Consider the following 27,952-nt stretch of genomic DNA (forward strand, 5'->3'; position numbering starts at 1 on the left):
AATTTTAGAGGCAAAGATAGGAGCAAGAGAGCAACTGGCTCAGCTGTTCAGGACAATCAGAGAAAGATCAGAACTCATTTAATTAATCTATTTATTCATTATGATAAACTGAGAGGCAGAGTAGTAAAGGTAAGTCTCCTTGTACTCTGTATCAGATCAAACTACTGATACCGTGCCTGGTGTTCTTGAGGCAGAACAAACAAATCCAATTAAGCAACATAACATCAGCATTACAAAAACTATTTCATGTAATAAAATTCTCAAGGGCCAAACATCTACATTACCGAAGTCTGAGAGCCCCAAGACATACAGGCAACGGTTGTTCTTCCTGTAACATTCACTACTTTAATTACGAGCTTTGAGATGAAAAATGGCATAAACGAGATTCTCCCCGCAGTCCGTATCTGCCTGATTTATAGCACTTTTCCTTTGCCAAACTTCTGACTTCCTAGCAGAGGGGATGGAAGCAGACGCACAGAAACTGCGGGTGGGCACAGAGCTCCACCACTGCTGTGTCCCTCGTTGGTGTCCGTGCCCAGCCGCTGCCACCTGTGCATGCAAAGCAAGTAAAGCCAGCACAGAAGAGAGACGAAGCCGCATCCTTCAGGGCCAATCCTGGGCTGAGGCTCTTGTTTTTCTGCTGGGAGAGGTGGCTAATGGTTGCTGTGCAAGGATGGGGAAGAATGTGGAGGAATTTGTGTAACAAAGAACTATAAATCACCTCCAGTATCCATCACTCCCCAAGAGATGCTGTCAGCAGATTCAAGAGTGAGGAAACGGGAAATGCTCTCTTCATCAATTGACTGGGAAGTGCTTTTGTGGCTGGGCAAAGGAGCTCTGCACCAAGGTGGGACAGGGACCCTCTGGCAGGAGCTGCACCAGCAGCATGTTCCCAACTCCTGGCACCAAGCCGCCTCTCCACGAGGTCGATCTGCCCTGACGGCGAGGCCAGCACCAGGATTGGGGCTGTGAGGGGCCATGTCATGCACGAGGGCAAAAGGGAGAAGTTGGTGAAATACAAAGTCAGAACAATCTGAATGAATGCAAAGCAAAAGTGCTCTTGTCACAGCAGCGGGCTTAGCTTTGCTTCCCGGGTGCTGCTCTATCAATTACTCGGCACTAATTGCCAAGTCAGCGCTGACAGCAGATGACCAGCAAGGGTTTTGCAGGGTGTGTGGGTGGGGTGTACAGGGTACTCAGCCCACTGCTGTTGCAGGGTTTAAGCATTTCAAGCAGCATCGTGTACCAGGACAGTCCTGTCTTATCATCGGAGCTTGCTGGACTGGGTCTTGGCTCCACATAATTCTGTTCAAAACCCCTCCTGACCCCCAAAACTGATCCCATATCTGGCTCGTGTAAAGCCACTGCAGGATAGGAGCATGGGCAGCCAAAGCTGCTGGCAGGGTGCTGGGCTGGGTCCCCACGAGTTCATCAGACATCTCTCTTCAATGTCAGTCAGGGCACGGGGCCATGCCCCACAGGTAGGAACGAAGTAAAAAACTACAGAATTTAGTTCTGCAGTTCTGAAACTGCAGTGATTTAGTTCACTGCATGCACAGTCAGGAATGGTCACCTATAGCTGTGGCATCCCCTCCAGAGGAAAGCCCACTGAGGCCAGTATCTCTTTTTTTATATGCTTTTTTAACTGGTGTAACACAGGACAGCATTTGTCAGTGGCACTTCTGCATATCTGCTCCCCACGTCCCACTATCCTACTAAATTATCATCACTAATATGCACATAACAGTCAATTAGCCTGGCTGAGCGCACTCGTGACCTCTGATCCCTGCTGTGTCCCCCAATCCATTAACAGGCCCTTGTCCTTTAGCTCCCAGTATGAATTGATGTTGCATCTATTCTCTTTCGGCAAAGAAACATGCTCCCTCATTCATCTGTCCATTTCCACTTTCTGTTCTTTTGTCTCCTCCTTCTGTTCCCTGTGTTGCTAACCTGGTCACAACTTCTTGACCCCACATCCTTGTCCCTCCCGAGGGTGCTGTAATCCCAGTCACTACCAAAAAACTTTTACTTTTTTTTTCCCCTTTACCCACATCTTATTTAGCAAAAATGGTTTCCAGCAGTGTGGGAGCTTTGATCCCCTATTCAAGAAATCTTTGCAATGTTTTTTTTTTTTAAAGGACTTTCTTTCTAAAGCAAATGAATTCTTCATAAAAGGGGAAATGGTGTGCTAGCTGGTCTCTGTTCATCTGAGGAAGACAAATGATCTCTTTTATTACTTGAAAAGCATAGCAGTTGAGTGTGTAGATTTGTGATTTATATGTAATTAAGAATCCATTTGAGCATCATATTAATTACAGAAAGGAGAATTAATTTTGCAGGATATACGAGTAAAAACCAAAGTTCCTGGAAGGAGAAGATAAAAATTCTGAGGTTCACATTTTGTGTGGTTCTGCATTAAAACCAATACTGGGCTGGGGCAGCTCTGTGGTGCACGTTGAGGTTTTTCACTTGTAAGTTTGATCCCTGGGTTGAAGAAATAAAGGCGAATGTCAGAGCTCTCCCCTGAAGCTGTAGTGCTCCCATTCCTGGCTCTGCTGAGCCCTTGGTGGCAGAGCAGACCTCTCCTTGGCCCTGTGCTGGACCTGCTGGCATTTCAATGCTTCCAATGTGTCTACAGACCAAGGAGCCCCCGGATTTGCAGGTCCTCAGGTAAAATGAGCAATGGGGGACATGCTGGAGCAGCAGGGATTGATGTTTTCTCTGGCTGCTGACAGAGATCTTCACAACCTGTCTTTCCCCATCAAACCCTTGCACATTTTCACAGGCTTTGAAGACCTCCTGCAAATCCACTGCAGAAACTCCACGTTGGAGGGACATGGGATCAGTGCATGCTGCCAGAGCTGCCTCCTGCCTGCCACAAAAACCCCTCGAGCTCTACATACCTGCGCCCAGGGATCCAGCAACTCATGCAGACAGCACCGGCAATCCCCACCGTCCTCCTGGTGTGCTCGACAAACTGCTGCCACCCAACCAAGTCCGTGCAAGGACTTCAAAGGGTGGTGGCTCCTTTCTGAGCGTCACACGGGGCAGCAGTGCCCAGGCTGAGGGGTGCACAGCCCTGGTTTTCCTGCCCAGGTTTCCAGCGGATGCGGCCGTCTGGCTGGACTGGCAGAGCAAGTCTGGAAAGACGGCACATTTTGAGCCAGGGGCTCTTGTGCAACCTGGCATTGCTTCTACGTGTGTGCCAAGCAGCATTTCTGGCGTTGCTGAAATAGCTTCTCTGCATTTCGGTGTCCATCCTGTTGCCTCCGTGGCCAGTAGCTCCTCTGCAGGGATGCTGGGGCTTTCCCTAGCAAGCCACCCGCTCAGGGCCAGGGGTCACGCACGTGAGGATTCAGCACCGGGGCACCCCGACCCTCCGGCATGCAGGCTTTGGCCATGGTCAGGGTTTCCCTGGCTCTGTCCTGCCCACGATCACAGCGGTGATAAGGGCCAGCAGCCCCGCTCCCCACCACAGCCCCACGCAGAGGGCTCGTGCTCGCCATCTGATAAAGCCGTAACGCGGCGAGGGCGGCACTAACCGGGGTATGACCCAGCAGCTTCGCAGGCAGCGTGCTGCAGTGCAAAGAGCAGGGGTCTCTGGCAGGTGGCAGCAGGCTGCGCTCTCCTCCGGAGCTAAAGGAGAAGCCACGCTCAATTACAGCCCTCCCGCATCCCACCTCCGCACCCTGGGGTCCCTCCAGCCCCATCCCTGCAGCCTGTGTGCCCTGGCCGGGAAAGGAGCACAAACACAGCAAGAGGTCCTCGTGCTGTGGAGAGCCAAAACAGTCTGGAGTTGGTAGTCCTGGGATCAGGAAGGGAGGGATTTTCCTTTGCACTTTAAGTTACCTCCAGTGATGCGGCTTCACGCTGAGATGAAGGAGGCCGCGGGCTGTTACGGGTATGAAGCAGACCTGTAAAGCCTCGTGGCAGCCCATGGAGCCTCACGTGCTGGAATTCCCCTGTAAAACAGCTTTGGTCTGCAGGATTATCACCCAGCCTTGTAAAACTGCACTGCTAGTAATTTTTACTTTTAATTTTTAGCTTTGCCATGCTTCTGGTAGGTGTCTGCGCTTTGCTACATGACAACTGTCGCCAAACACAGCCCCAACAGCAACAGGAGGAAAAAAAAACGCCCTGCAGGAGCCTCCTTTGCCATTAAGTGGCATTTCCCAGCCAAGTGGTACTTCCCAGCAGTGCAGGGTGTAGCAGGAGCGGGGGCACTGGGAGAGGTGTGGGCCAGGCAGGGCTCCAGCCCCAGGCAGTGGCAGCAGAGGCTGCTCAGGGAGTTTGGGACAATACCTCCCTCGGCTGGAGGTTAAACCCGCATCTTGGAAACCTTCCCCTTGCAGTGATCACATTTGTAAGAGCGCCCACAGCATCCTGCAAACCATCACGCTACCTTCCTCCCGGCCTGCTGGTCCCCAGGGGTGGGGGACAGCACCCAAGCAGCTCTTTGGCAGCTTCGTGCATTCACACCTCTTGGGTAAACACTTTCTCTTCTTAATCATTTGTGCTATATTCATATTATTGACTTTATCCTGCCTGCTTTATCACACTCTCTCAGCTCCATGGTTGCTGCCTTCTCCATCTGTGCCTTTGTTTGGATGTGCCCCGTGCCCGTTTCCCAGTTCCTTTTGGCTTGCTCCCTCCTGTCACCACCCAGCCCCTCTCCCGTGGGGTTGTCCCTCAGAGCCTCCACCCCCTGAGATTTTCTCTTACCTTCTCTGCAGGGCTTTCTGCAGAGCAGTGCTGATAGGAGACCACTTACCAAGCGATGCTTTACCCTTATTGTTCACACCCCAAGCCCCGTGCCTCTCAGGCCTCGTCTGCCAGAGAGCTGTGCAGAAATCACACCCCAACAGGCGCTGCCCCCTTGGAGCCCCAGCTCTCAGCTGCATCAAAAGGGAATTGCTGAGCAGGGAGGGCAGTGGGGATCTCTCAGCGTAAATCCTGCATCTTTTCTCTGCAAACTTTGCTAAAAGAGTGTCTCTTCCAGCTCCCTGTGAAAGGGACCAAGCAGCCCTCACGCCTTCCATCCTCCTCCAGCTTTGCGCTTCCAGTTTTTGATCTGGGGCAGCAAAAAATCACAGAAACTCCAAATGAGGGTTTCTATTGGGGTGTCCTGCTCCGGCCCTAAATGCAAGCACCACATCGCTGTGCTGAAGGCCCTTCCCACAGCAGCCCACACTCAAATGATGAAAAGAAACAGGATCCGAGCCAAACACGGGCACTTCTGAACACAATTCAAACCGAAGCCCTGCACTGTGTCTGCAGAGGAGCCACCCTTTGCTACCGGTGTGCTCCGAGCCTCAGCTCTTGGCAGTCACAGACCCCCAAAAGCCTCAGAGCAAAACTCTGTGTACCCTCCTGCCTCCCCAGCTGGTGGGCTCGGCCCCCAGAACCGCAGGGAGGCAGCGGGGTGGCACTGCCCATACCGCAGGAGCCCCAGGTCCCCACTGCCCCCCTGTCCACCCCAGCAGCACCTCCCACTGCGGCAGGATTCACAGATCACACAGCACCGAGTAGGAAGAAATGGTGTTTAATTATGGTATACATTAAATTAGACGTCATTCTGAATATTGGTCTCCAATTCGTGGTGACTTATTCACCGTAGGGCAGCTCCCGTCAGTCCCAGCAAAGGGTCCCACTGTGCCAGACACTGTACAGACACACAGTAAAAGTCTTTCTTGCCCCAAAGAAAGCATCCAGTGTTTTTCTGAGCAGTCATCATCCGTCCACAGGCACCTCCTCTGCTCTTCACCTCTCTAAAGCACCCTCAGCGGTTGGCACACGTGGCAAAGATAAGAAAAAAAATGAACAACTGGGAAGCATGAGATCCATTTCCGAAGGGATGTGTGCACGGAGGTGCTTCTGTCCCGTGCGAAGTGAGACGATGCCGTGTGCGGCTCCCACAGATCTGGAAAGTTGGGCACCTAAACCACACCAGTGGGTGCAGAGCTGGGACGTGTCCTTGCTGTGGAGCTGGGCTGAGCCACAAGCTGGAGATCATCCTTCGAAGCCTGTCCTCTGGGAGCCACCGCAGGCGGGGAGAGGCAGCCCTGGGACTGGTGGTCTGAGGCTGCCAGGGTGCAGGAAACATCCCGTGCCCTCAGTCCGGAGCGAGCAGGGAGCAATTTGGGTCTGTGGGAACTCAGGGCTCTTCCAGCCTGCTTCTTCAGCACCTCTCGGAGGCGACGCTGCCACAGCGAGAGCACCGTGGTTACTGCTGAGGGGGGAGCCAGCCAGGCTCGTCAGCAGCAGCGGAAAATAAGGCACCTACACTGGCTGCTTTCTGGGCAGGAGACGAGGCAGTGACCGGGCACCCATCCCAGCAGCATCCCACGGAGAGGAGGAGAGGCAGACGGTCTCCAAACCCCATCTGAGGACGATCCCACCAGCACCTCCTGCCGCCACGTCCCCTCGCACAGCACAAGAGCCACGGGCTCCCCTGGCAGCCGCCGGTGCTCTGAGCTTCCCGGCAGTGTGGTTGTGTGGCTGGGGCTGCTCAGTGCTTCCCCACCCCACAGCAGCTCACCTTTGTGCCCCCCAAATCAGGCAGCCCCCGAGCTTTTGGGGTTGCCATCAGCAGCCAGCTGCTGGGGCTCTGCTCAGCACCAGCACCGTGCCGGGGGGGGGGACACACGTGTGGACTGGTGCTGCTGGACTGGTGTCCTCACACAGGCACAGGGCTTTCCTTGTGGGCTGGCTCATTGAAAGGAAGAAGGGAAATACAAAACCAACAGCATACTCAGCTCTGACCTTTACCAAAAAAAAAAAAAAAAAAAAAAAAGGGAGAGAGGAGGTTCAGGACCAATATATACAGATGGGGGAATTGCACTTAATTACAGTAGTTTACATCCATTGGACAAAATTTACTTCTTTTATATAAATCTTTATGTATAGGAGTGGGGACAGGTGAGGATGGAGCAGACTGTACCTATATTTACAGTTTAACTGGCTCAGTTCAACAGCTCACGCGATTCCTCCTTCCGAGCGCCAAGTAACAGACCCAAGTCCCTCTCAGTCCGTCGGGCAGAGGAGTGTAACTTAAATACGATCCGTCCTCCCCTGCTGCCACCTCTCAGGGCAGCTCCTTCCTATTTCCTCGGGAGAGCCAACGGCCTCTTGGAAGGCAAATACTTCAGAAAAAAAAAAAATTAAAAAAAATGATTAAAAAAAAAAAAAATCCTCAAGACACATCTCGGAAATACTGCGCGGAGGGGAGGAGAGGCGCGGTCCCTGGGCAGGTGCCCACGGTTGGGGCTCGGGCCGGTCCCGGCGGGGTGCTGAGCCTCCGGCTCCGTGTCGGGGCAGTGGGCTCCTCGCTGCGGCACTGGGCTTCTCTGCGGCTCGGCGCGCGGGTCGCCCGCGGGATGTTGTGGAAAATAAAGTTCCCGTTGCTATGTGCAAAGGCAGCGAGGTGTGGAGCATCACCAGGCTTGCAGGGGACACTGGGGAGGGAGAGAGGAGCACGGTGATGGGAGGGCGAGGGCAGGGGCTCCGCGGGGGGACCTCCTCCAGGCCCCCCGACCTTGGTGGGGCCGCACAAGCCCCAAGCCCTGCAGCACCCCCAAAGGTAAAGCAGATTGAAAGCACATTGAGCCAGATATTGCCACCCCCAAAATAATACTCTAAGAGGAAAAAAAAAGGGGCCTGTTTCAGCGATTGTTCTAACGGCCCCTGCCCCGTTCCTGGGGTCCCCCGGTCACCGATGGGGTGGGGGCCGGCAGCCGCGGGTGACCTTGTGGGCTGGAGCGAACAGCAAACATCGTAACGCGGAGATAAGGAGACGCCAGGAGCCTCCCGTGACATGTCATTAGGGACGGGCTGCGGCTATCAGGTGTTTGCTCACGTAATAAAAATGGTGGCTCGGCCTCGAGCGTTGTCAGAGGAACCGAGAGCTGCGCGCCCCTCTTGCACGGAGGGGACAGCTCGGGGAGGAGCAGCGCAAACGGCCACCACCAAAACCCAAACCCTGCCAGGGCTGGGTGCCACGCCGGCCATCGCTGGTGGCGTTTCGCACCCGTCCCGGCCCCATCTCCCCGCTCCTGCACGGAGAGCCCTTCTCCTGCTTTAATTAAATCGTGAGGGCAGGATGGAGGGAGGAAAACGAGCGAGCCCCGGGCAGCGCCACGTCAAGGTAGGCTGACCGCAGCCCGGCGGCGGGGCTGCCCAGGCGCTATTCCCATGCGAGGGACATTTCCTGTGTGCGGCGGGCTCGTTTCGGCAAGCCGGCATCAAAGCCAGCCCGTGGCAGGAGAGCACGATTAATCAGGGGGAGTTCGGGCTGAGCGCACACCAGATGGGCCGATAAGGCCGCGCGGAGGAAATGGAGCTCCCGAGGAGCCCGGCCGCGCCTCGCCGCCCCCACGCCGCCACGCGCAGGGCAGCGCTCGCCCCACGGAGAGCAGGAGCCTGCAGCGAGCCCCGCCGGAGCACCCGGTGCCATCACACTTCTGCCTTCCCCCATGGGACACCCCGGGCACCCCGAGCCCCCGCAGTGCCCCCAGCCCCTTCCTTTGCCCCCCGAGCGGTGCCGAGCATCCGCAGGGAGGTCCCGCAGCAATCCCACGCTGTATTTACTCTGCGCTCATTGCAGGCATTTTTTTCCTCTCCACTGTCAAAGCTGGGTAAGAAAGTTTATCTGCATACAAGTTCAAGGCTCTCTCTTATTTATCTAGCAATCAATAAGGGCCGCATATTTCCCACAGTCCCCAGAACCGGCTGGTAGAAAGGGGCCATTGTCTGAGGAAGGCCTCGCGCACCTGATTTGAGCCGGGATAAGTCCTGTGCCGGCACGGGGCAGATAAAGTTTGGGGCTGGGGCCGCCACGCACCCAGCTCCAACCGATCCCAGCTCACCCCGGCCACGAAGGGCTGGAGCCAAACCCCCGGAGGATGCCCCAGCCCCGTGTAGCTGAGCATGGCCTCAGCCAAGTGCTCACTATCCATCACGGCCACTTATCACACGTGTCCCCATCACGCTTGCCATCTGCAATAGGGTTTTTTTGCAGCCCGCTGAAGGTGTTTGGCACCGCAGGGCTCATCCTCAGCCGGGACACGCAGCGCAGGTGGGACCCGAGGAGCAAACACCCCGAATTACCCCAGCCCCGGCCATTACCTGCTTACTGGAAGACATGTTGGTGAGCGTGCTGATGCTGCTGGTGTCCGTCACCACCATCGCCGAGGGGAAGCGGGAGGTGTGGGAATACTGGGGAGGCTCCTGCTTGTGTGCATACACTGCGGAGAGAAGGGGGACAAGCGGCCGTCACGGAAAAGCCACCCAGAGCCTTGGAAGAGGAGCAAAGCAGGCAAACCCTGCACTGCACAGAGGGGTGCGTGGGGATGGATGCTGTGCGGACAGGGACACGATAAAACGAGTGGGAGGAAGCTGCTGTGCGCCTCTAAATGGCCACTTTCTCAGGTACCAGCTCACCCAGGGAAAACACCGTGGACTAAAGGATGGGTGAAAAGGCCGAGCTCAGCACAGCCAGGTGCTGGAGCAGTGCTGGGACAACAGGGGAGCCAGAAGGGGAAGGTTTGGCTTCTGCTGACCACCTCCTCCAGCAAGACTGGAGCAATAAGCAATTCGTAGCTACATGAATCCAGAAGGAAAAATAATCTTTGCACAAAGTGCTGGCAGGGAGCACGGCCAGCCCGGGAGCAGTGCGGGTGATGCAGCACAGCGGGTGGCACAGGGGCAGAAGGGGACGGAGCAGGGCGCATCCACCCCACCCCAGCTGGCACCCAGGGGAGCGAGCAGCACACAATCAGGGGCAGGGGCACGCAGGAGGAGGCAGAAACCCGTTTCCCATCAATTTAATCTTCCAGGTGCTCCCCAGGGCAGCCGCCCGGCCAGCCCCTTACTGTGCGAGTTGGGCAGCTGGGTGACGGTGGCCATGAAGGGCTGCTGGGCCATGTGGCTGGGCGACTGCTGCATGAGCGGCTGCTGGTGCGGGCTGTGCAGCTGCTGGGAGAACTGGACGGGCTGCAGGGCCGCCAAGCTGCCGGCCACGCTGTTGATGACCGGGACGCTCTGCGCCTGCGAGGTGTTCAGACCTGGAGGAAGGGACAGAGAGGGGACGGTGAGCGCCGGGGTCCCCAGCGCGCCGCGGGACGGGGTGCGGAGGTGTCCCGGGGGCGTGCTTACTCTGTGCGATGGCCATGACTCCCGAGAGCGGCGTCATGATGAGGTTCTGGGACTGCTGCGCGTTGTGGTGGGACAGGCTGTGGATGTTGGTCAGGGTGCTCACCGGGGGCAGCCCGCCGCCCGACACGGAGATCTGCCAAGGAGCAACGCAGAAAGAGACATCAGGCACACGGCGAGGGCTGCTCCCGGCTCCCCGACGCCACCCGGACACAGCAACCCCAAAAACAGGGATGGGGGGGGGGTGGAAAAAGCCCCTAAGAGCTAAGCAGGCTGCGGCCACACTGGGCACCTTTCAGTGAGGCACCCTGGGGCTGCAGACCCTGGCTGGGACTCCTGAACACCGCGTTAATAAATAGCAAAGCAGCAGCGGTGCAAAGCTCCCCTGGAAGCGGCTGCCAGCGCTCCAGCAGAGCACAGCGCCGGGCACAGGACGCGTCCCAGGCGTTTGCCATTGTGCTGGCCAGGTCCAAGTTCCTGCAGCTGGGGACAACTGAGGACTCTCAGCACTCATTAACTTCCAGCCGTCACGGTTGTAGAGGGAAGTGGGAAATATAAACCTGGGAATCTTACAAGAAAAGACAAAAAAAAGACCTGGGTGATCTTCTTAGTCATCACTTTGATGGAAAAAAATCCTGGTTTTGGGTCTGCAGCCACAGCGTGCAGATGGGCAGTGCGGGTGAGGTGGCCAGAGCCGGCTCCCTGGGTTTGGGGTTGGTGCGTGATGGTCAGACACACACAGAGATCCTTGGAGCGTGCTGGGAGGGCTGTGTCAGTCCCTGGTGTAAACACGGGCACAGCAGTGCTTAAGTATTGCTGAATTATCGAGTTGCTGCATTACTGAGCTCTCCTAACCCCTCTGATGGAACCTCTTGCACCGAGCAGCTTCGATCCAGGTCTCGGAGCCATCCTTTGGGCTCTCCGTGTGACACTCCTCGACACCGGTCCCAGCGCCTTGTTTATTTTGCCCATTGAATTTGAGATAGCCTCATTGCGATTGAAACATCAATAAATTCCAGAGCACGAGGGTGACTCATGCTTCCTTATCCAGTACTTTCCACTTTCAGAGTTTCTTCAAGGCCAGGTCACACCACGCCGCAGTGCACGAGCCGCTCACCTGCAGCCTGGGCACATTTCAGGGGGAGCTGGGCAAAAGAGCTGCTCCCAAAAGAGGTCACCTGGAGAGGGCAGGACTGGAAAAGACCCGCCAAGCACTGGACCATTGCAGAGGGCTCTCTGGGACTACAGGAGCAACACGAAAGCATGAAGGAGGGAAACACCACAGCTGTCTGCACCCTCCGTAGCACTCCTCCCTAAAACACGACTGCCTTCAGATGCAGCAATTTCCTTGGCAGCTTTTGGTTTCATGCAGGGTATTAAAGGCACATGTTTACTTACTAGAAACCACAGCCTACAGCATATTTTTATTAAATAACTTGCAAGCACTAGCTAGCCTTGCTTAAAGATCAGAGATAAGCTGGCAGAGCTGCTGGGGAACCAGAGCAGCCCCAGACGGCGCTGTGCAGCGGGGATAATTCAGCAGGGCTCTGCCTGTGTGTGCCTTTAGCAGGCTGCTTCCCCCCCTGGAACCCGCTGCACTTCCGAGCAGCCTTCTGCCACGCGAGGGAAGCTCCCCTCCCCGGGGGGCTCCTGTCCACCCAAAAAAAAGGGGCTCCAGCAGAAGGAGCTGGCTGGGGTGTGCCGAGAGCTCTGCGTCACCGCGCTCCTCGCACGGCTTTGTCCTCTCGCCCCCCACCCTGCACTGTCGGTGCCTGCTGCTGCCTTCAGTCGTGACTCATTTTATGACTTCAAGGCTCAGGGTTACGAGGCTCAACACACCCCGAGGGAGGCATGGGTGTGCTCAGGGCGCATGGCAAGGGAGCGTGCTGCAGGGCTTGGGATCGCCCTGCAGCGCTTCCTCTGCCTGGAGAAGGGCGCTCGGCGTCCCCGGAGCTGCACCCGAGCCGTGGGGCTGCAAGGAGCCCCTGGTGGGGGAGAGAGGGGAGAAAGGCAGAGCAGGGAACTGCCAGGAGCCCCTTGTGGGGGCGAGCAGAGGGAAAGGCAGAGCAGGGAGCTGCAAGAAGAAGGAGCCCAGGCTGCAGGAGGGAGCGCACAGCCAGCAGGCTTGTGGGGACGCACAGCCGACGGCCCAGGAGGGACAGTCCTGCGAAAATGGAAGTGAAAACCGGGGCAGAGCAGGGCTGGCCCCGCTGCCAAGGGCCATGCGTGACTTTCACTTTCAGCAGGAAAACCTCCTCCCGGAAGAGCCGCGGGGCAGCCAGGCAGCACAAAGCTGCACCAGCCCGCTGCGAGGGAGCGCCGTGCTCCTGTCCCATCCCGTCCCGTCCCATCCCATCCCATCACATCCCATCTTGTCCCGTCCCGTCCTGTCCCTGCCCGCATGGCCCAGCACCAGCACACGGCCACGCTCAGCACCGGGGGCTGGCACCATCCTGGCACGGCCGGGCAGGAAAGAGCTTCCCAACAAAGCTCCGAACCCGGGAGGGCTTAAGGAAAAGTAATGAATGAGCATTTTATCAACGCCCGTGTCATCGGCAGGGGAAAGCAAACAGTGATCCACCCAGAGCGCAGCCAGTCAGCGAGGCATGCGATCGATGGGAGCGGAGCGGGCTCTGTCAGGTTTATGGGCTGTGTTTGGGGAACATGCGGGGCCACGGGGCCGCGCTCCGCGCTCGAGGCGGGCGCCGGGGACGGGCACGCGCCCGCGCCACGGCCCCGGCCCCACAATGCCCCATTGTTCGGCGCGGGCCGCGTGTGAAACCCGGGGAAAGCGTGTTTGCTTTGCCCGCTGGGCCCTCTTATCTTATCAGCGCCGCCGCCACAATCGGCCAGGTGTACTCACCATTTTACCGTCGGGAGAGAGCAAACCGTGGCCTGGGTCCAAGCCGGCCGGGGAGACCTGCTGCAGGACCGCCTGGCTGGTGGTGACCATGGCACCGCTGCCGTGGTGGCTGATGGCCCCCGAGGACGCCGCCTCGCCGCCGGCCGCCTGGCTGTACCGGACCCCTGCAAAACAGCACCAGGCGTTGGCATCACCCGTGGGCACCCCGGTGAGGGCACCCCCCGGCCGTGCAGCCCCCCAGCCCTCCCGGGGTGTGCAGTGCAAGGATGCAGCACACAGAGGTGCGAGCCCGCTGAGTGATGAGCAGGAGAGGGGCAGCAGGCGAGGTGCCCCCTCCTCCTGTGCTGCTTTCCAGCCTCTCCCCAGCCCCATCTCCTGAGATTGCCCAGAGAAAATGAAGCTGAGGGATACCAAGCGCCCAGAGAGTGCTGCAGCTCCCCGAGGAACCCAGCCATCCCTGATGCCCACGGGGCAGAAAGGGGCTGCCCCCATCTGACCCATCCAGCCCACAACAGGCACCCTTCTGCACCCATCCACGCCCCTCGTGCACGGTGCACACCCACGTGCAACCTCCGCCGTGCCCGAACGACGATTGCCCTCGCTTTTTTTCTCAGCTTCTCCTGCATCCCATTTCCCTCTCGACTTGCTCTTGACAAGTGCATGATTAACAGAGAGCCGCAGGAGGACAGAGGGACCAGAAATGCAAATCTCCAAACCAGAGCGCAGCCTGACACCGCCAAGGAGTGAAATCTGGCTTGAGTGCAGGTCTTCAATATAAATATATTTAATTTGGCTAAAAAGCCCTGCACTGATAACCATATGATCAGCCGTGTGTCATGGAAAGGCATCTACAGATCACAAATAATTAACCGAGGAAAACCCGCGGGAAACAAAAGCGTCTTTTACACGGGTGCCCTGACAACTCTGGTGAGAAGCCATTCATTACGAGGAGCCCAGCACCGGGCTCGCAGCCGGGTTCACTGAACTCCCCGGAGATCGAAGTGAGGGCCCAAATCTCTCCTGGGACTGAAAATCACCAGCAGCAACCTCTGTGAGCATCATCTGCCCCAGCCAGAGCCAGGCATGAATGGTGACCCCGGCCACCACGTGGGCACCTTGAGGACCTGTCCCCAAACCAACAGCTCCACGCGCCCAGGTTGAGGGTCTTTGTCCTGGGGTCTTGGGGCTCTTTCTGCCAGGTGCCAGGAGCCCTGCTGGCACGGTGGCCAAAGCCCCGAGGACCTGGAGCTTCAGAGGCAGCTCCGTGCAGGCTGGCAGGTTGCAGGTCTGCAAGGATGCTCCAAGGGCTGCTCTAAAACCTCTGAGTCAAGGAAGAAGAAACATCTGAAATAACCAATAACTTGAGTCTGGCCGCTTTGTGCGCGAGGCCCCAAAAGCAGCAGATAGAGCACAGCAGGCTACCTGCTGCCATCACCAAAAGCACGGAAAAGTCACCCTTTAATTGCCTCCAAATTTTCAACGTCAGCTGGTTAAACATGTCCCGCAGATAGGAATCTCCCCGCGATGTCTGGTTCCTGATCATTTCCCAGCAAACCCCTTTATCCCTGATAATACAAGAATGTCCTCTGGCAGGTGGATATTTGCCGGTACGAGTGGACGTCCCAGCCATGAGCAGGGTAAACATTACTCAACCGGGGCACTGTCACCACATTCTTCCCCGCGGCCCCGGCCTCGTGCAAAGTGTGCTTCAGCCGCTGCCGGTCTGAGATCCTGCAGCGCTGCTCAAACAATGGGAGGGGAGATAAAATAAAGCCCTTTCTTCTCACAATGGTCTTAAAGATAGACGAGGAGCGCAGGCGGCTCCGGCTGGAGATTAAATTATAGTTTCTGTGCCGATGAAATAGTGATTGAATTGGCTACGGAAGAAACCCGAGGCGTGTTTGAGAAATGCAGGACCGGGTGAGACCTCGCCCCTGAGGGTGAGGGTCTGTAAGGTTTCAAGCAGTGACACCGCGAGGGAGGGATGCCGAGGTCTGCTAAGTGCCAGGGCGATCTTCCCCCCTTTTGGCTTCTGCGAAGCTTTCAGTAAGGACAAAATTTGACACCCCAAATCACGCCGTACCCACTTCAGCCAAGACTCGCAGAATTACAAAGCTGTCTTTAAAAAGTAGGCGATGTTAAAAGCTGATTTTCTAGCTTTTCCCTGCAATCCTAAGGACGAGACTGCTGTTTGAGAAGCGATAACCACCGCCGAGGTGTCCGGGTAGTCTGGCGGCTGAGGCTTGGGCAGGGTAAGGGCTTTCCCGTCTGCTGCAGCTAACTTGCAGGCCTTTGGGAAGCCACCAACTATTTTTTTTATTTTTATTTTTTCATTCCTAGAGCGGGATGGCTATTACTGCTGGTTGTATGCCCTCGCTGTCGGGCTGGATTTTGGCAGATGGGGCAGTTGGCATTGGGAGGCTCCCGCTGCTCAGTTCCAACAGCGCTCCGGGCGATGGAGGTGCCGTTTTGCTCTGCTCCCCGCTGACCTCCTGCCCAGTCCCACCTCAACCATGGCCATGGGGAGATGGTGGGGCCGTCCTGTGGCTCTGAACATAGGATCTGCCCCCTGACACCACGCCGGCCCCGTTTTCTGCCCCCCCTGGGGCACACAGCTCCCTGCTGGGGGGCTTCACGTCCCGCCTAAGCTCAGGGTTTATGGCACGGTGGGCCAGGCGGCTGCACAGAGCCGGGCACGATTGTTGTCCCGCCGCTCTCCTGTGCTTGAAGCAGTCCCAGCACAAGATTTATTCCTCCTCAGCCTCTCCCCATCCAGCTCTGCGCAGCCGCCCCAGAGAGGAGCCTGCCCGTGAATCACAGTTAATGGGCCTGCCCGCGGAGCCTGCGCCCTTAAAGTCTTTTTTTTTTTTTTTTTTTTTTTTCCTCCAACTGGAGCTACAGCCATAATATAAAAGTCTGTTTATGGGACCCGGCTATTGTTTGGCCCCCGAGCTGCACAGCCCGTGAAACGTTTTACTGCTTTCCCATGTTTCCAGACAAACCGCGGGGTCTGGCTCCCGTAGCCTTAACCCTGTGTTTCAGCCCCGCGGCCGGCACCCCCGGCTCTGCGGGGTGCCAGAGCCCGGCCCCGAGCCAGCACATCCCGAGGCACATCCCCAGGAGCATCCCAAAGAGCATTCCGAGGCACATCCCGAGGCACAACCCCTGGCAGCAGCTCACACCGGCTGTGTTTTCACCCAGAGCCTCGCCGACACCCCACAAATCGCCGATTTTGGGGCTGCCACTCAAATTGTCCCTAAAGTGTTAATCTTGCTCAGTTACAGAGGTGCATAGTTTATATCCATTATAAACCTGTTTATTGGGACTGGACCCTCCCATTTTGCTGCTGTCATAAAGCCCTAATTACCCCCCATAAAACCGGGAAAAGCTCCTAACAGCACACCGTACCCACCGAGCTGCACAATGAGCGCAACAGTAAAGAATTACAACGGCTGGCACCGGGTCCACAGCCAGAACCAGCACGTACCCCACGGCTATCAAAGAGCAACTTGAAAGATCCAGATATAAACTGATGTACCTCTGGACCAGGGTTTTATGGACAGGCTTTTCTTTAAGGAAAAAAAAAAAAAATTAAAATCACCCAAATTGCCCTCGCGGTTCACCGAGAACCTGAGGGCGTGGGGCTGAGTTATTTTTATATTTGTACGTAGGTCTGTAGAGATATCTAAAATCTGTATCGTGTATATTCAGATATATATAACGTTTTTTATTATACGCATGCATGTGAAGGATGTCTGCTGTGTGGGCACTGCCAGACGGATGGGGCGGGCGGGGGAGATGCTGCGGGGCCGGGGCTTTGCGGGGCACCCCGGGGCCCTTTGTATGCAGTGGGAACATGGGGGGGGGACGGGGACAGCACGTCACCTAATCTCGTCAATGCACTGATTGTCTTTGGGGCTCTTGAAGATAAAAATGGCATAAGCCAGAGTCTATGGCATGGCACCGAGGCAGCGAGATAAAGCCCTGAGTGACCTTCAAGTCAAACAGGGAACCGAGATCACTGATAATGCCCTATAGGAAGGGAAAAGTCCAGAGTCTCAGAAGCCTCCGAGATAGGCTTGAAGTATTTACCTCCAAATAGTTAAAAACTCCGGCCTGAGACTTGGCTCGGGGTCCCCAGGAAGAGGCTGGGAGGATGCCCGACTTTTCCAGCTCTTTCCCCATGCCCCTGGCCGTCACCCTGCCCTTTTTGGCAGGGCACCCCCCAGGCGATGCCGGTGCCCGGTTTTTGGAGCTGTTCTGAGCTGCCCCTCGCAGCCAGCCCCACCGTTCCCTGCCCCGGCAGAGGGGCAGGACGCGGGGCAGCGTCCCCACGCTGTCATTAAGCTGTTAAGGAGGCTCTGAGGGCTCCAGACAGCGCCACACAGGGTGCAAGGGCAGTTCAAATCCCAGCACGCGCAGCCACGGACGGGGTCAGCACCTCTCGAAGGACCCGGAGCTGCTTTGGGGGCTGCAAGCCCACTGCCACGCAGCTTGTAGGGCCTGAAATGCCACCGGGTCTGATGGACCCCAACACAGGCACTGGCTGAGATCCATCCCAGCCTCCTGCTCCAAAAGCTGCCCGCAAAACCCCTGCGCAGCCCTCGCCGTGCCCACCTCCTCCTCCTCCTCCTCGGCGAGGCCGATGCGCAGCAGCGCTGGCCGCCAGCAAATCCCCGCGGCCGAGCCCTCCTGACCCCTCCGTGGCCATCACTCCTGCCCGGCTCAAAAGCCCCTCCGAATGGGCTGTCATCGGCCCTATAGCCGCGGCCGGCTCCTGCTGGCCCAAGCTCGGGTGGGAAAATAAAGGTTTGGGCTTAACGGCCCCGCAGCCCCGAGATAAATGCCCGCGGGTGCAATAATTGCTGTCCCCTAATAGAAGGAAACAAAGGCTCTCGCGGGGCGCCTGCATGCGCGCTGGCAGGACGGGGGCACATCAAAGGCAGCGGGGTTCGTTCAAAGCCCCGGCTTAATTGTCAATTAAGCATGCACGGGGGGGACAACGCCATGACAACGCGGGGCTGCATGCTGGTGCGGTATTGTAAAGCCCGGCGGCCGACACAGAAAACAGCTGATTTTGCTGACAATGTGCTTGTAGGGCACCTTGTAAGCAATCAGCCGGTGACAGGAGGGCAAACGTCCGCCCGGTCCCGCCATTGTGCGGGGCATTCCTGGGGCAGGGTCACGCCGTGGTCACCGCGGGGAGAGCTGCGCCGGGAGCCGGGGCTGCCAGCGGGGCAGGTGGGACGTGGGATGTGGGGTGCTCTGCGCCCCATGGGCGTCCCCACATGTGGAGCCTGCCTGGGGGTCCCACAGCGCCCGGGACGGTCCCATCCCCAGCTCTCAGCACCCTCTCCCCATGCCTGTGGGACTCTCCGGACACCACTTCATTTAATTCTGCTCCGGGATGAGGCTGGGGGCTTGCAGGGACAGCTCCAAGAAGGGGCTGGTTTTCGGCTCCCCAGCCGGGCCGTGTGGGTGCCACCCCAAGGGGGTGCCGGGGGTGTTTGGGGTGCATCGCCCCCAGCCCCGCGGCCCCGCGCTGACCCCTCACCGCCCGCTCTTGTTTGCCGGGGCTGGCGGCTTTGGAGTGCAGATTGCAGGTAGCGGCACAATGGGGATTGTTCTCCCAACAATGCCTCTTGCCCCACGCTGCGGCCGCCGCCGGGCCCTCCCTGATTACCCTCCCGGCGGCGTTATCTCCTGCTTCAATCCCCCCGGCTGCACACACTGGGGGCAGAGGGGAGCCCGGCCGCGGGGCTTGGCGCAGACCACCCGTGCCATTAGGGTGCCCCCAGGGCGAGCCCTGTGCCCCCCGGGGCAGCTTTCCTCCCCCCAGCCCTCCCCGCCCGCATCCCCGCCCCTGCCCAGCCCAGCCCAGCCCGTTTGGGGACGCCGTCAAATTCAGCCAGCCAAGCAAACACCCATCTGTCCTCAGCAGGATGGCAAGCCAGCCCTCGCCACGTGGCTCGCCAGGCCACAGGGCTGCAGGGACAGCGTTCGCTCCTCTCCACACCCAGCGAGGCTGCGGAGGGACCGGGCTGTCCCCGTACCCGGGTGCTGAGCAGGATCCCACCCCACGGCCGAAGTGTCTGTGGCCCGTTTGCCAACTGGGAAACTGCACCAAGAGCTCAGCTACGTCGCTGCCCCTTGGCCGATGTGGGCAGCACGGACCATCCTCCCTCCGAGGCCATCACCACCGTGGCTGTGCACGGCCCCAAGGGTCCAGCACCCCTTTCTCCAGGAGAAACGGGGGCCAGCGCGGCGACTGCTCAGCGCCACACCGCCCCGGGGCTTACCTGGCATCTTGCTGGGGGGCGAGGCGCTGGGCTGGTTGTGGTGGGGGGAGCTGTGGGACAGCAGCAGGTTCATGCTGTGCGGGGGCTGGCCCGAGCTGTAGGCGTCCATGGCCAGCTTCTGGCGGAAAGCCTCCTCCTTCCGCCGGTTGGCGAACCAGTTGTAGACGCGCACCTCCGTCACCAGGTTGGAGCCGAGCCCGTGAGCCTTGGAGGGAGACACCCCTCGCTGCAGACACTCGGCCCTGCGTGTGCGAGGGGACACGTTGGAACAAGGCTGCTGCTGGGGAGCCCCCCGATCCATGGGGGGGACTCGGGTGGAAGGGTGAATTTGGGGGTGTTTGAGCCCTCCCTCAGTGCCTGCCCGCGCTTCCCGACTGCACCCATGCCACAAAAGCCACCCCACCACCCTCTGACCTCGTGGCATCCCCAGCTGTAGCAGGGAGCTTTCTCAAGTCTGCACGCTGCCCCCGGGGGGGCCAAAGCAAGGTGAAAACAGTGCTGGTGGCCCAGCGACACCGTGCCACTGGGGCTGCTGTGGGTCTGCGAGCCGTGAGCCCGGCACCACGCGTGGTTTTTGGAGGAGAGGCTGCGGGGAGGCAGAGGAGCAGCGGGCGGCGCGGGGCGGCCGTTACCTGTTGCACTCCTCCACCAGCGCCTCTCGCTCCTCCTTGCTGGGGTTCTTTTGGCGGTCGTAGGCTTGGTACAAGATTTGCTGGGAGGCCGGCCCCCACTTGAAGCGGTTGCGGCGCATCTTCTTGCTGGGGGTTTCGGAGCAGGCGTCGTCGAGCTGGCCAGCCCCCTGGTTCTGCTGATTGAACTCTGGAAAGAGAAACAGCAGCTGATCCTGACTGCTTTTGTCTGTCCTATTTCCACAACCCTGGACTGTCTGGTTGAACTCTGAAAGAGAAAGGAGCAGACGTCACCCGGCCTGTAGCCGCCGCTCAGAGTCACCGTCACGCGCGGCGGCAGCCCCCGGACCCCTCCCTGCTCCCCAGACCCCCTCCTGCCACCCCCAGCCCCCGGCCCTGGTGTTTTTTGGTGCCGGTTTGGGGCACCCCGGCACCGGCCACGCACGCAGGCAGGGGCAGCGGGGTTACGACCGACCCGGACGGGTGTTTAATGGGGAGGCATGCGCAGGGCATGCATATTCATGGTGGGGCTCTGCCGGCCTGCGCTTGTTCCGGGAGGAATTTTGCAAGCCAGGAGCCAGGCAGGGCACACCGAAGCCCCCCAAAATCACTCTCGGCCACCACAGAGCCCCTTCCTCACAGGCTCACCCTATCCCTGGCTCAGGGAGCTGGGGGCTCAGCCCCGCGCCCCCGAGGTGTGCGCCAGGGGTGACCTTCCCCGCGTCCAGCCGGGCACTTGTCACCGTGGCAGTAAAGGGAGATTAATGGCAGGTTTTTATTATTCTCAAGGTTTGCGGGGGAATTCTCCCTCTTTTTGTAATGGCTTTTCCCCTTGTGACAACAGAGTCCCAGGCTGGAGCGGGCTCTGTTTGCTTTCACATCTCCAGGTGCGCTTTCAAAGCGGCAGCGCTTGGTGCTGAACCCTTTTCTGCGCTTTTTCTTGCTGCATTTTGCATCCTTTTGGAGGAGCAGGGCTGGCGGGGGGCTCCGTCATGCTGGACAGGGCCCTGGGGGATTAAAGGAGCCCTGCTCTGGGTGCTTGGTCAAAACGGGCTGTTTAAGTAACTCCGACTGCCCGAGACCATGCTGCAGGTACAAATCATTTAGTGTTTTTTTTTTTTTTCTTTTCTCTCTCTTTACTTTTTTGCCAAGGAGTTGCAGAAAACGAGCACGCTCAAGAAGCGCAGAGAGGAAAAAGGGGGCAGAGGTGGGAAACGGATCTAATGGTGTGCGACCATCAGTCGCTTTCCCAGCTCTGAGGAACGCAGATACGCAGAAACCGAGACGTTCAGAGGCGCTCGGGGCAGCGTCACTGCGACCGAGGGGGGCTCCCACCCGCTTTTCCTGCAGCCCAAATGGATTTATCTCATAATAAACGTGTCGGGGAGGACCTGGCGAGGGTGGGGGGAGCCCAGGGCTGCCCTCTCCCAGCACCGGGGAGCCCCCCGCCCCGCGGCGCTCGCCCCAGCCCCGTCCCCGCCGGGTACTTACGCCGCAGGATCTCCCGCTGCTTGCGGACGTACCACGTGTAGAGGGCGGCCCTCTTCTGCGTCTTCATGGGGGTGCCCTTGTTGAGGTGCTGCGAGAGGTGCGACTGGTTGAGGCCGGTGACGTCCACCACCTCCCGCTGCGGGATGTTGTGCTGCTGCATGTAGCCCTTGATCATCTTCGCCGCCCGCCACGGGTCCTCGCTGCGGGGTGGAGGAAACGAAGGGTTAAGCTTCCCCCAAATTTGCCTTTTTTTTTTTTTTTTCTTCAACAGAAGCCTGTTATGATCACCACAAACCCACTGGTATTGGTGGTAGACAAATGTTCTTGCTGCCTGCCCTGAATCCTCTTTTAGGAGGGCACAAAATCCCCCGGCCGTGTCCTTCGGGGGAGGCACCCGCTGGCCTCCATCCCCCCCCGGGCTGAGGCTGAGGAGCAGAAAGCCAAAGCAAGAGAGCAAACCCAGGGGGCCCCCAGGATGGAAAACCCCAACCAAGTAATTTTAAGTCAGTCTCGAATATTTTTCAACACTTGGATTTGGCTCCGGCACGATCCAGTTGCAAAATGGCTCTTCCCTAAATATGCGTTCCTTTGGTGTCCTTGTGCTAGCTGGCACCAGTTTAGGGAACAAACCAAATTATGGCCAAAAATAAAAATGCTGCATGCGTTCTTTTAGCTTCGATGAAAGCAAAATGCAGTGGGAGGCAAACAGGCCGACACACCTGCACCGAGAGCCCCGGGTTTAGGACCCCCGGGTTTGTCCTGCAGCCCTCGAGGACGCTGGGCTAAAAGGAACTGCTTTAAAACTGAAAAATCGGCGTGGAACCTAAACCTGGTCACAGTCGTGCACTCAAATAATGAGATATTCTAAGGCTGTACTTGGAATAACCGTCCAAATGCTTTTCCAATTCATTAGTTATTTTGGATCCTTCAACTTGTCAAGGGGAAAAAACCCAACGAGGAGATTTCTTACTTTTTGTCCCGAACGCGGCACAAAAACAAAGCTGTTTGGACCCAAAGCAAAAGCACCCAACTGCAAGCAGCCCGCTGGGCGGAGGGGCACTTCGTCGGCTCCCCGGCCGTGGGGCAGGAGGGCACGGACCCTTTTGGAGGACGTTCCCGTGCCCAAAGCCCATTGCCTCGCTGAGCGCAGCGGGCTCAGGCTACGGCACCTTTTGTCCAGGTGCCTCCAGGGGCTTTTTCACCTGGAGAAGGACCCGGAGACCCTTCTCCTTCCCACACACGGTGTCCTCAGTACGGCCCTGGCTGCATTGTGGACCCGCGGAGCTGTAGGGGCGCACAGCGGCGCTGCCCTCGGTGGGCTCCCCCAGCATGGACGTTACCCAGGTGGGCACGACACAGCCTGCAGCCCCTTCCCGCATTAAATCACCCACCGAGACATCACCAAAGCAGCACGGAGACAGGGCAGCGTGTTTTTTGGGGCCACGCACAAGGAGAACTCCTCTCGCCGCAGGTTTCCTGCGGGCGCTTGGCCCCGCTCCCAGCAGGGAGCGAAGCAGGGCACGAGCCGAGGGGCTGCACGTGGGCTTCCCTCCCCAGCAGCTCACCATGCCCACCTGATCCTACTAATTACTGGTTACTAATAAGTTAATGGGACAGAGCTCGTCACCCTTTCAGGACAGCAGGCTGGCCCACGGCTGCACCAAGGGCATCGCTTTTACAGAGCTAAATCCCGAGACAGAGCAATAGAGCGCACTACCAGAAGGGAAAGAGAGGGATTTTAGGTTACAGGCGTGACTTCTGAATTGAAATAAAATTTGGCAACATTTTGGTTGGAAAAAAAAATAATAATAATAATAATTATGTGAGCATTAGAAAAAAAGTCCACAAATTTCCTTTCATTTTACAACTTCATGGAGGGCTTCCCTCGGGTATTTCTGGTGTGTTTCTCACTTACGCTTTCAAAGCAATTTTTCAGCTCTTAATTTCTGAGCAACGTTTTTCTTTACAAATCAATTTGACCGTATGCAAAAGGGTTAAACAACCTGAAACCAAACCCAAACATTTTGTTTCATGTTAAACAAAATGTTTGGACTTGACCCAAAATGAAACGTTTGAGTGTTTGTTTGCCTCTTTTCCCTTTTTTTTTTTTTTGGTTAACCTAAAAAGGCAGAGAGGAAAACATTTTGATTCAACACAAACCCTTTTTTTTTTTTTTGTTCTGTCACCAAAATGAAAACCTCATTAATTGCCTAATCTTCATCAGGACTTTACATGCAGGAAAAACAACGACCCAGAAGCGCTTGGTAATACTGGAGAAGCAGCTCGTAGCCCTCGCTCCGCAGCCCTTCTCCACCCTGTGCTGCCCCTGGCATCAAGGAGAAGCTTTTTTTTTTTTTTTTTTTTTTCCTGCCCAGAATTAACCAGGACGAAGCCTGGCTGCGAACGCCGACCCAGGGCAGGCACTTCCCAACCCAGCCTCGTGCCCGTCCCTCTCCCCAGGACCCCCCACCCGCTCGCCCTCTTTGTCAGCCTTGAAAACAGGTAAATACACTCAACATCCTCGGAGAAATATGCCAAGAATTTATACACATGGATTATAAACCCGGCTCCCTACATCGGTGATCTATCTAATCTGCATCTCCCTGTGCACACAGCGCAGAGCAGAGCTCAGAGGCGGGGGGTCCACAGCCACCCCTTCCCCTCTGCCCCGGGCATGTTTCGGAGAGGGTTTTGGCCTCCCCACCTGGGGGACTCCCCCCGGTTCCCCTGCGGCACCATCCCCATTTTTTTCGGGTGCTGCAGTGATCGATCTCTTGCCCTGTGCACCCAGCAGGGCCGCTGGAGCCTGGCCGGGAGGGAGCTGTGGGGCATCTCGCCCCGGAGCCGGGCTCTGCACCCCCGGCACCACTCTCCAGGCTCTGCGAGGAGCCGGGCTCAGCGCTGCCCTCGGTGCCACGCTGCCCCGGCACAGAGCTGAGGACATTTGGGCCCCCTGAATGGGCTGTAGGGACGCCCAAGCGAACGTGGTGCAGGTGGGCAGCCAAGCCCAGGGCACGCTGCTGGCCCCAAAACGAGCCCTGGGGCTGAGCACCCCCAGGGGCACGGGGACAGCCCGTGACCGAGCCGAACCCAGGGCCAGGAGGCTGGGGCTGCGGGGTGGCAGCAGAGCAGGGTTTCGCCCCAGCGTGGGGCTGAAACCGATGGCTCCCGACGCCTCTACCTTGGCTGCCTCTCCAAGTACAAAGGGCTCTCTTAGAGCAAACACAAGCTCTTTGCAAAAGGCTCCTCAGGGACATGTGCCTGCTCTTGTTTGCACCAAAGGCAAACTTTGCACAGGAACACCTGTGGGAGAGCAGCGACGCGGGGCAGAGCCCTCCCTGCGCCCCCGGTGCCACCCGGGCACCCCAGGGCCGGGCACAGCGGCAGGCGGAGGGGAACTGGGGACAGGCAGAGCACCCAGCGGCATGCAGGAGGGGTGGGTGGGTGCCCGGGTGGGTGCCCGGTGGGTGGGCACCCAGCTGAACAGCCCTACAGTGCCGTGCCCCTCAGCACCCTGTGGGGCCAAGTGGAGCCCTGGCACGGGTGCCACCACCCAGCCCCGTCCCCAAAAAGCTGGGGGCTGCCCCACACTGGGGCAGGCTCCGAGCACCGAGCACGGCACCCACGGCACCTCCAGCACCCACCACGGCGCTGGCTCTGTCCCGGTCCCTCCTGAAACACCCGGGCATTGGGGGCTGGCGGAGGGGCACACGGCGGCACAGCCCCCGGGGGGAAAGGCTCAGCGCGGCCCGTCGGGACCCCTGGGGACGGGAGGGACCCGGGGACGGCCCCGCGGGGCTCCCAGCGCGGTTCCACCGGCCCCGGGTGCGCAGAGGGGGCAGCCCCGAGCGGCACAGCCCCAATGCCCCCCTCCGCCACGCTCCCTGCCCGCGCCCCCACGGGCCCGGGGCTGCTCCACCGCGCCCCGACGGCTCGGCACGGCTCGGCACGGCAAGGCACGGCAAGGCACGGCACGGCTCGGCTCGGTTTAGCTCGGCACGGCTCGGTTTAGCTCGGCTCGGTTGGGCTCGGCCCGGAGCCGCATCCCCGGGCCGTGCCGGGTCGGGTTTGGGGGTTTCCTCCTTCCCCCCTCCCCGCCTGGTTTACAACTCGGGCAATGAATAACCCGCCTCTCCGCTCACCCTAATCGCGGCCCTTTGTGTATCTTTCTGTTGATGATTTATAGAAATAAATTAATAACGCCCCGGGCTCCACGTGCTGCAGTTTATGTTTCATCTCTCGGCGCGGATGCAGGACGGAGCCCGGCACCCCCGGCCCCGCCGCTCGGGGCGGCCGCGACCACCCGACGGCGGCCCCGAGGTGTCCCCGAGGAGTCCCCGGGGGTGTCCCCGCCGTGTCCCCGCGATGTCCCCGCGCTGTCCCCGCGCTGCCCCCGCCCCGCCCGCCCCCCCGGCGGTACCTGATCATCCTCTCCACCTCCGCCCGCTGCTCCACGGCCTCCTCGGTGTTGAGCGTCTGCAGCTCGCGGAGGATGGGCGGCGTGTCGAAGTCGTCGCCGTCCTCCGAGCCCTCGTCGCCGGACAGCTTGCCCTTGCCGTGCCCGTTGGCGAGCGGCGGGTAGGCTGCCTTGCCGTCGGGGGGCCCGCCGGGGGACAGCGGCAGGCTCTCCAGCTTGACGCCGAAACCGGCGGCGGGCACCATGTCCTCCAGGGCGCGGATCAGCCCCTCCTTGGTGGCCCCGGAGCTGAGCAGGGCGCCCAGGAGCTCCCGCTGCAGGGCGCTCAGCTGGGACACCATGGTCCCGGGGGGCTCCCGGGGGCTCCCGCCGCTCTCCCCGCTTTCGGCCCGGCCCGGCCCGGCCCGGTCCGGCCCGGCCCGGCCCGGCTGCCCCCGGCACCTGCCGCTCCGCCGCAGCTCCGCTCCGCCCCGGCCGCCCTCTACCAAGCCATGCCGGCCTCCATTAGGCAATATACCTTATGCAAATCAGCGCCGGGAGGCCTCTCCTCCGGCTGCCGCGGGGGCGGCCGCCGCCCGGACCCCGCGTCCCCGCCCGCCCGCCCGTCGCGGCCCGGCCCCCGCGCCCGGCTCGGCTCGGCCCGGCCCTTATCGGCCGCGTTGGGACGGACTTTGCCCGGAGAGGCAAAGACGGAGGCCCCGGAGCAGCGGAGCGGCCGCGGGGAGGGCGGCGGAGAGGGCCCGGGGAGCCCCGACGGCGCTGCCGGCAGCGGGAGGGCCGGAGCCACGGCGGCCGTCGGGGTGCCGAGCCCTGTGCCCACCGTCGGGGCGGCCCCGGCCGCGCTCCGCAACGCCCCGACGGCGGCCCCGGGCCCCCTCCGTCCTCGTCCGGGGCTCTGCGGTCTCCCCCGGGTCCCCCCCGGGCTGCGGGACCCCAGGGCTCTCCGCCGCGGGGGTCCCGTCGGGGTGCCGCCGGCCGGCAGGAGGGGCTGGGTGCGGACACGCCGCCCTTCTGATGGGGTTTTTGGGGGGACCCGCGGCGGGTTAGCGGATGGGACGGTGTGGGGATGGGGTGCTCGGGGACACGGAGCCCCCACGGAGCCCTGAGAGCCGCGGGGGGAGCAGGGGGCAGGTCTGGGAGTGGGCAGAGGGGGAAACCCAAACTCCGGGACCTGAGCGCAAAGTGCTGTCCTCACCCAGTGAACACACAGTGCCAAAAGCTCAACAAATTCACCTAACCCAAAGCAGACGGGAGGGCAGGAGAGGCACCACCACACCACCGAGCACGATGTGCAGGGCTCCTGCACCCCGCAGGGAGGGCCAGGCAATGTCCCAAACCTCCCCCCGTCACCCCCGGCCCCACCAAAGTGCTGTCAGCCTGGTCCCTTCGGCTCTGGCTTGGCTGGGACCTGGACGTGAGCCCCTGCGGAGGAGGAGGGCTCCGGTCCCACCACTTCCAGCCCAGATTCAGACTTTTGCGGGGTGTGCAAAGCTGTAGCTGCCCCGGGAGTCCCAGAAAGCCCTGGCAGCCCCCAGGTAATAGCAGGGGGCTCTGCTCCCAGTGGATTCCACCAGAAAAAAATGCCCCTGGGAACTGTGTGGCTCCCAGCAGAGACAGGAGGAGGGAAAGGAGAAGCCCTGAGCTGGGAACACGCCGTGCCCATGTGCAGGAGCGTGCACGTTGGGAGCTGCTCTGGTGCGTCAGGGGACGAGGCCGTGGGGCAGTTTTGGCCCCAAAGGTGCAGGAGCAGCCTGGGGGGGGGAGTTGGGGGCCAGGAGGGCAGCGCAGCACCTTGGCAGCCAAGGGCTGGGGGCAGCAGGGCTGGGGGTCGAGGGTGTCCCCAAATGGAGCAGGAAACCTCCCTGCCTGCCTGGGAGGCGGCTGGTGGATGTGTGTGCCATGGCTTTGTGGAGTTTCTCCACAGGCACGCAGCACGCTGAGCACAGCTATGGAAGGGAGGACTGAAAAGACCCCAAAAGCCCCGTCCCAGCTCCAGGCAGCTCCGAGGGGCTCAGCACCCCACTGCGGGAGCCTCCCTGGCTTTATGGGGTGCAGGGACCAGGGGACTGGGCGACTGACCCCACTCTGCCCCACTCTGGGAGGT

At 59.5% G+C, this 27,952-nt stretch overlaps 1 protein-coding gene across 2 annotated transcripts; it reads right to left on the reverse strand.

Moving 5' to 3' along the window:
• Window positions 1–7,433: 7,433 nt before the first annotated feature.
• Window positions 7,434–26,189, reverse strand: HNF1B (HNF1 homeobox B). Of its 2 annotated transcripts, none has more exons than XM_032201010.1 (9): window positions 25,852–26,189; window positions 21,432–21,631; window positions 19,944–20,130; window positions 19,312–19,553; window positions 13,013–13,176; window positions 10,153–10,285; window positions 9,870–10,061; window positions 9,124–9,242; window positions 7,434–7,454 (listed from the first exon to the last, which is right to left on the reverse strand). In XM_032201010.1, exons 1-9 carry the CDS (start codon window positions 26,187–26,189, stop codon window positions 7,434–7,436), a joined length of 1,596 nt encoding a protein of 531 aa, XP_032056901.1. The 2 variants fall into 2 exon arrangements, with proteins under 2 accessions (XP_032056901.1, XP_032056900.1); XM_032201009.1 differs by having other exon boundaries at window positions 19,944–20,208.
• Window positions 26,190–27,952: the final 1,763 nt, after the last annotated feature.

The sequence above is a fragment of the Aythya fuligula genome, chromosome 20 (assembly GCF_009819795.1).
Source record: "Aythya fuligula isolate bAytFul2 chromosome 20, bAytFul2.pri, whole genome shotgun sequence".
In the NCBI taxonomy this organism is placed as follows: Eukaryota; Metazoa; Chordata; class Aves; order Anseriformes; family Anatidae; genus Aythya; species Aythya fuligula.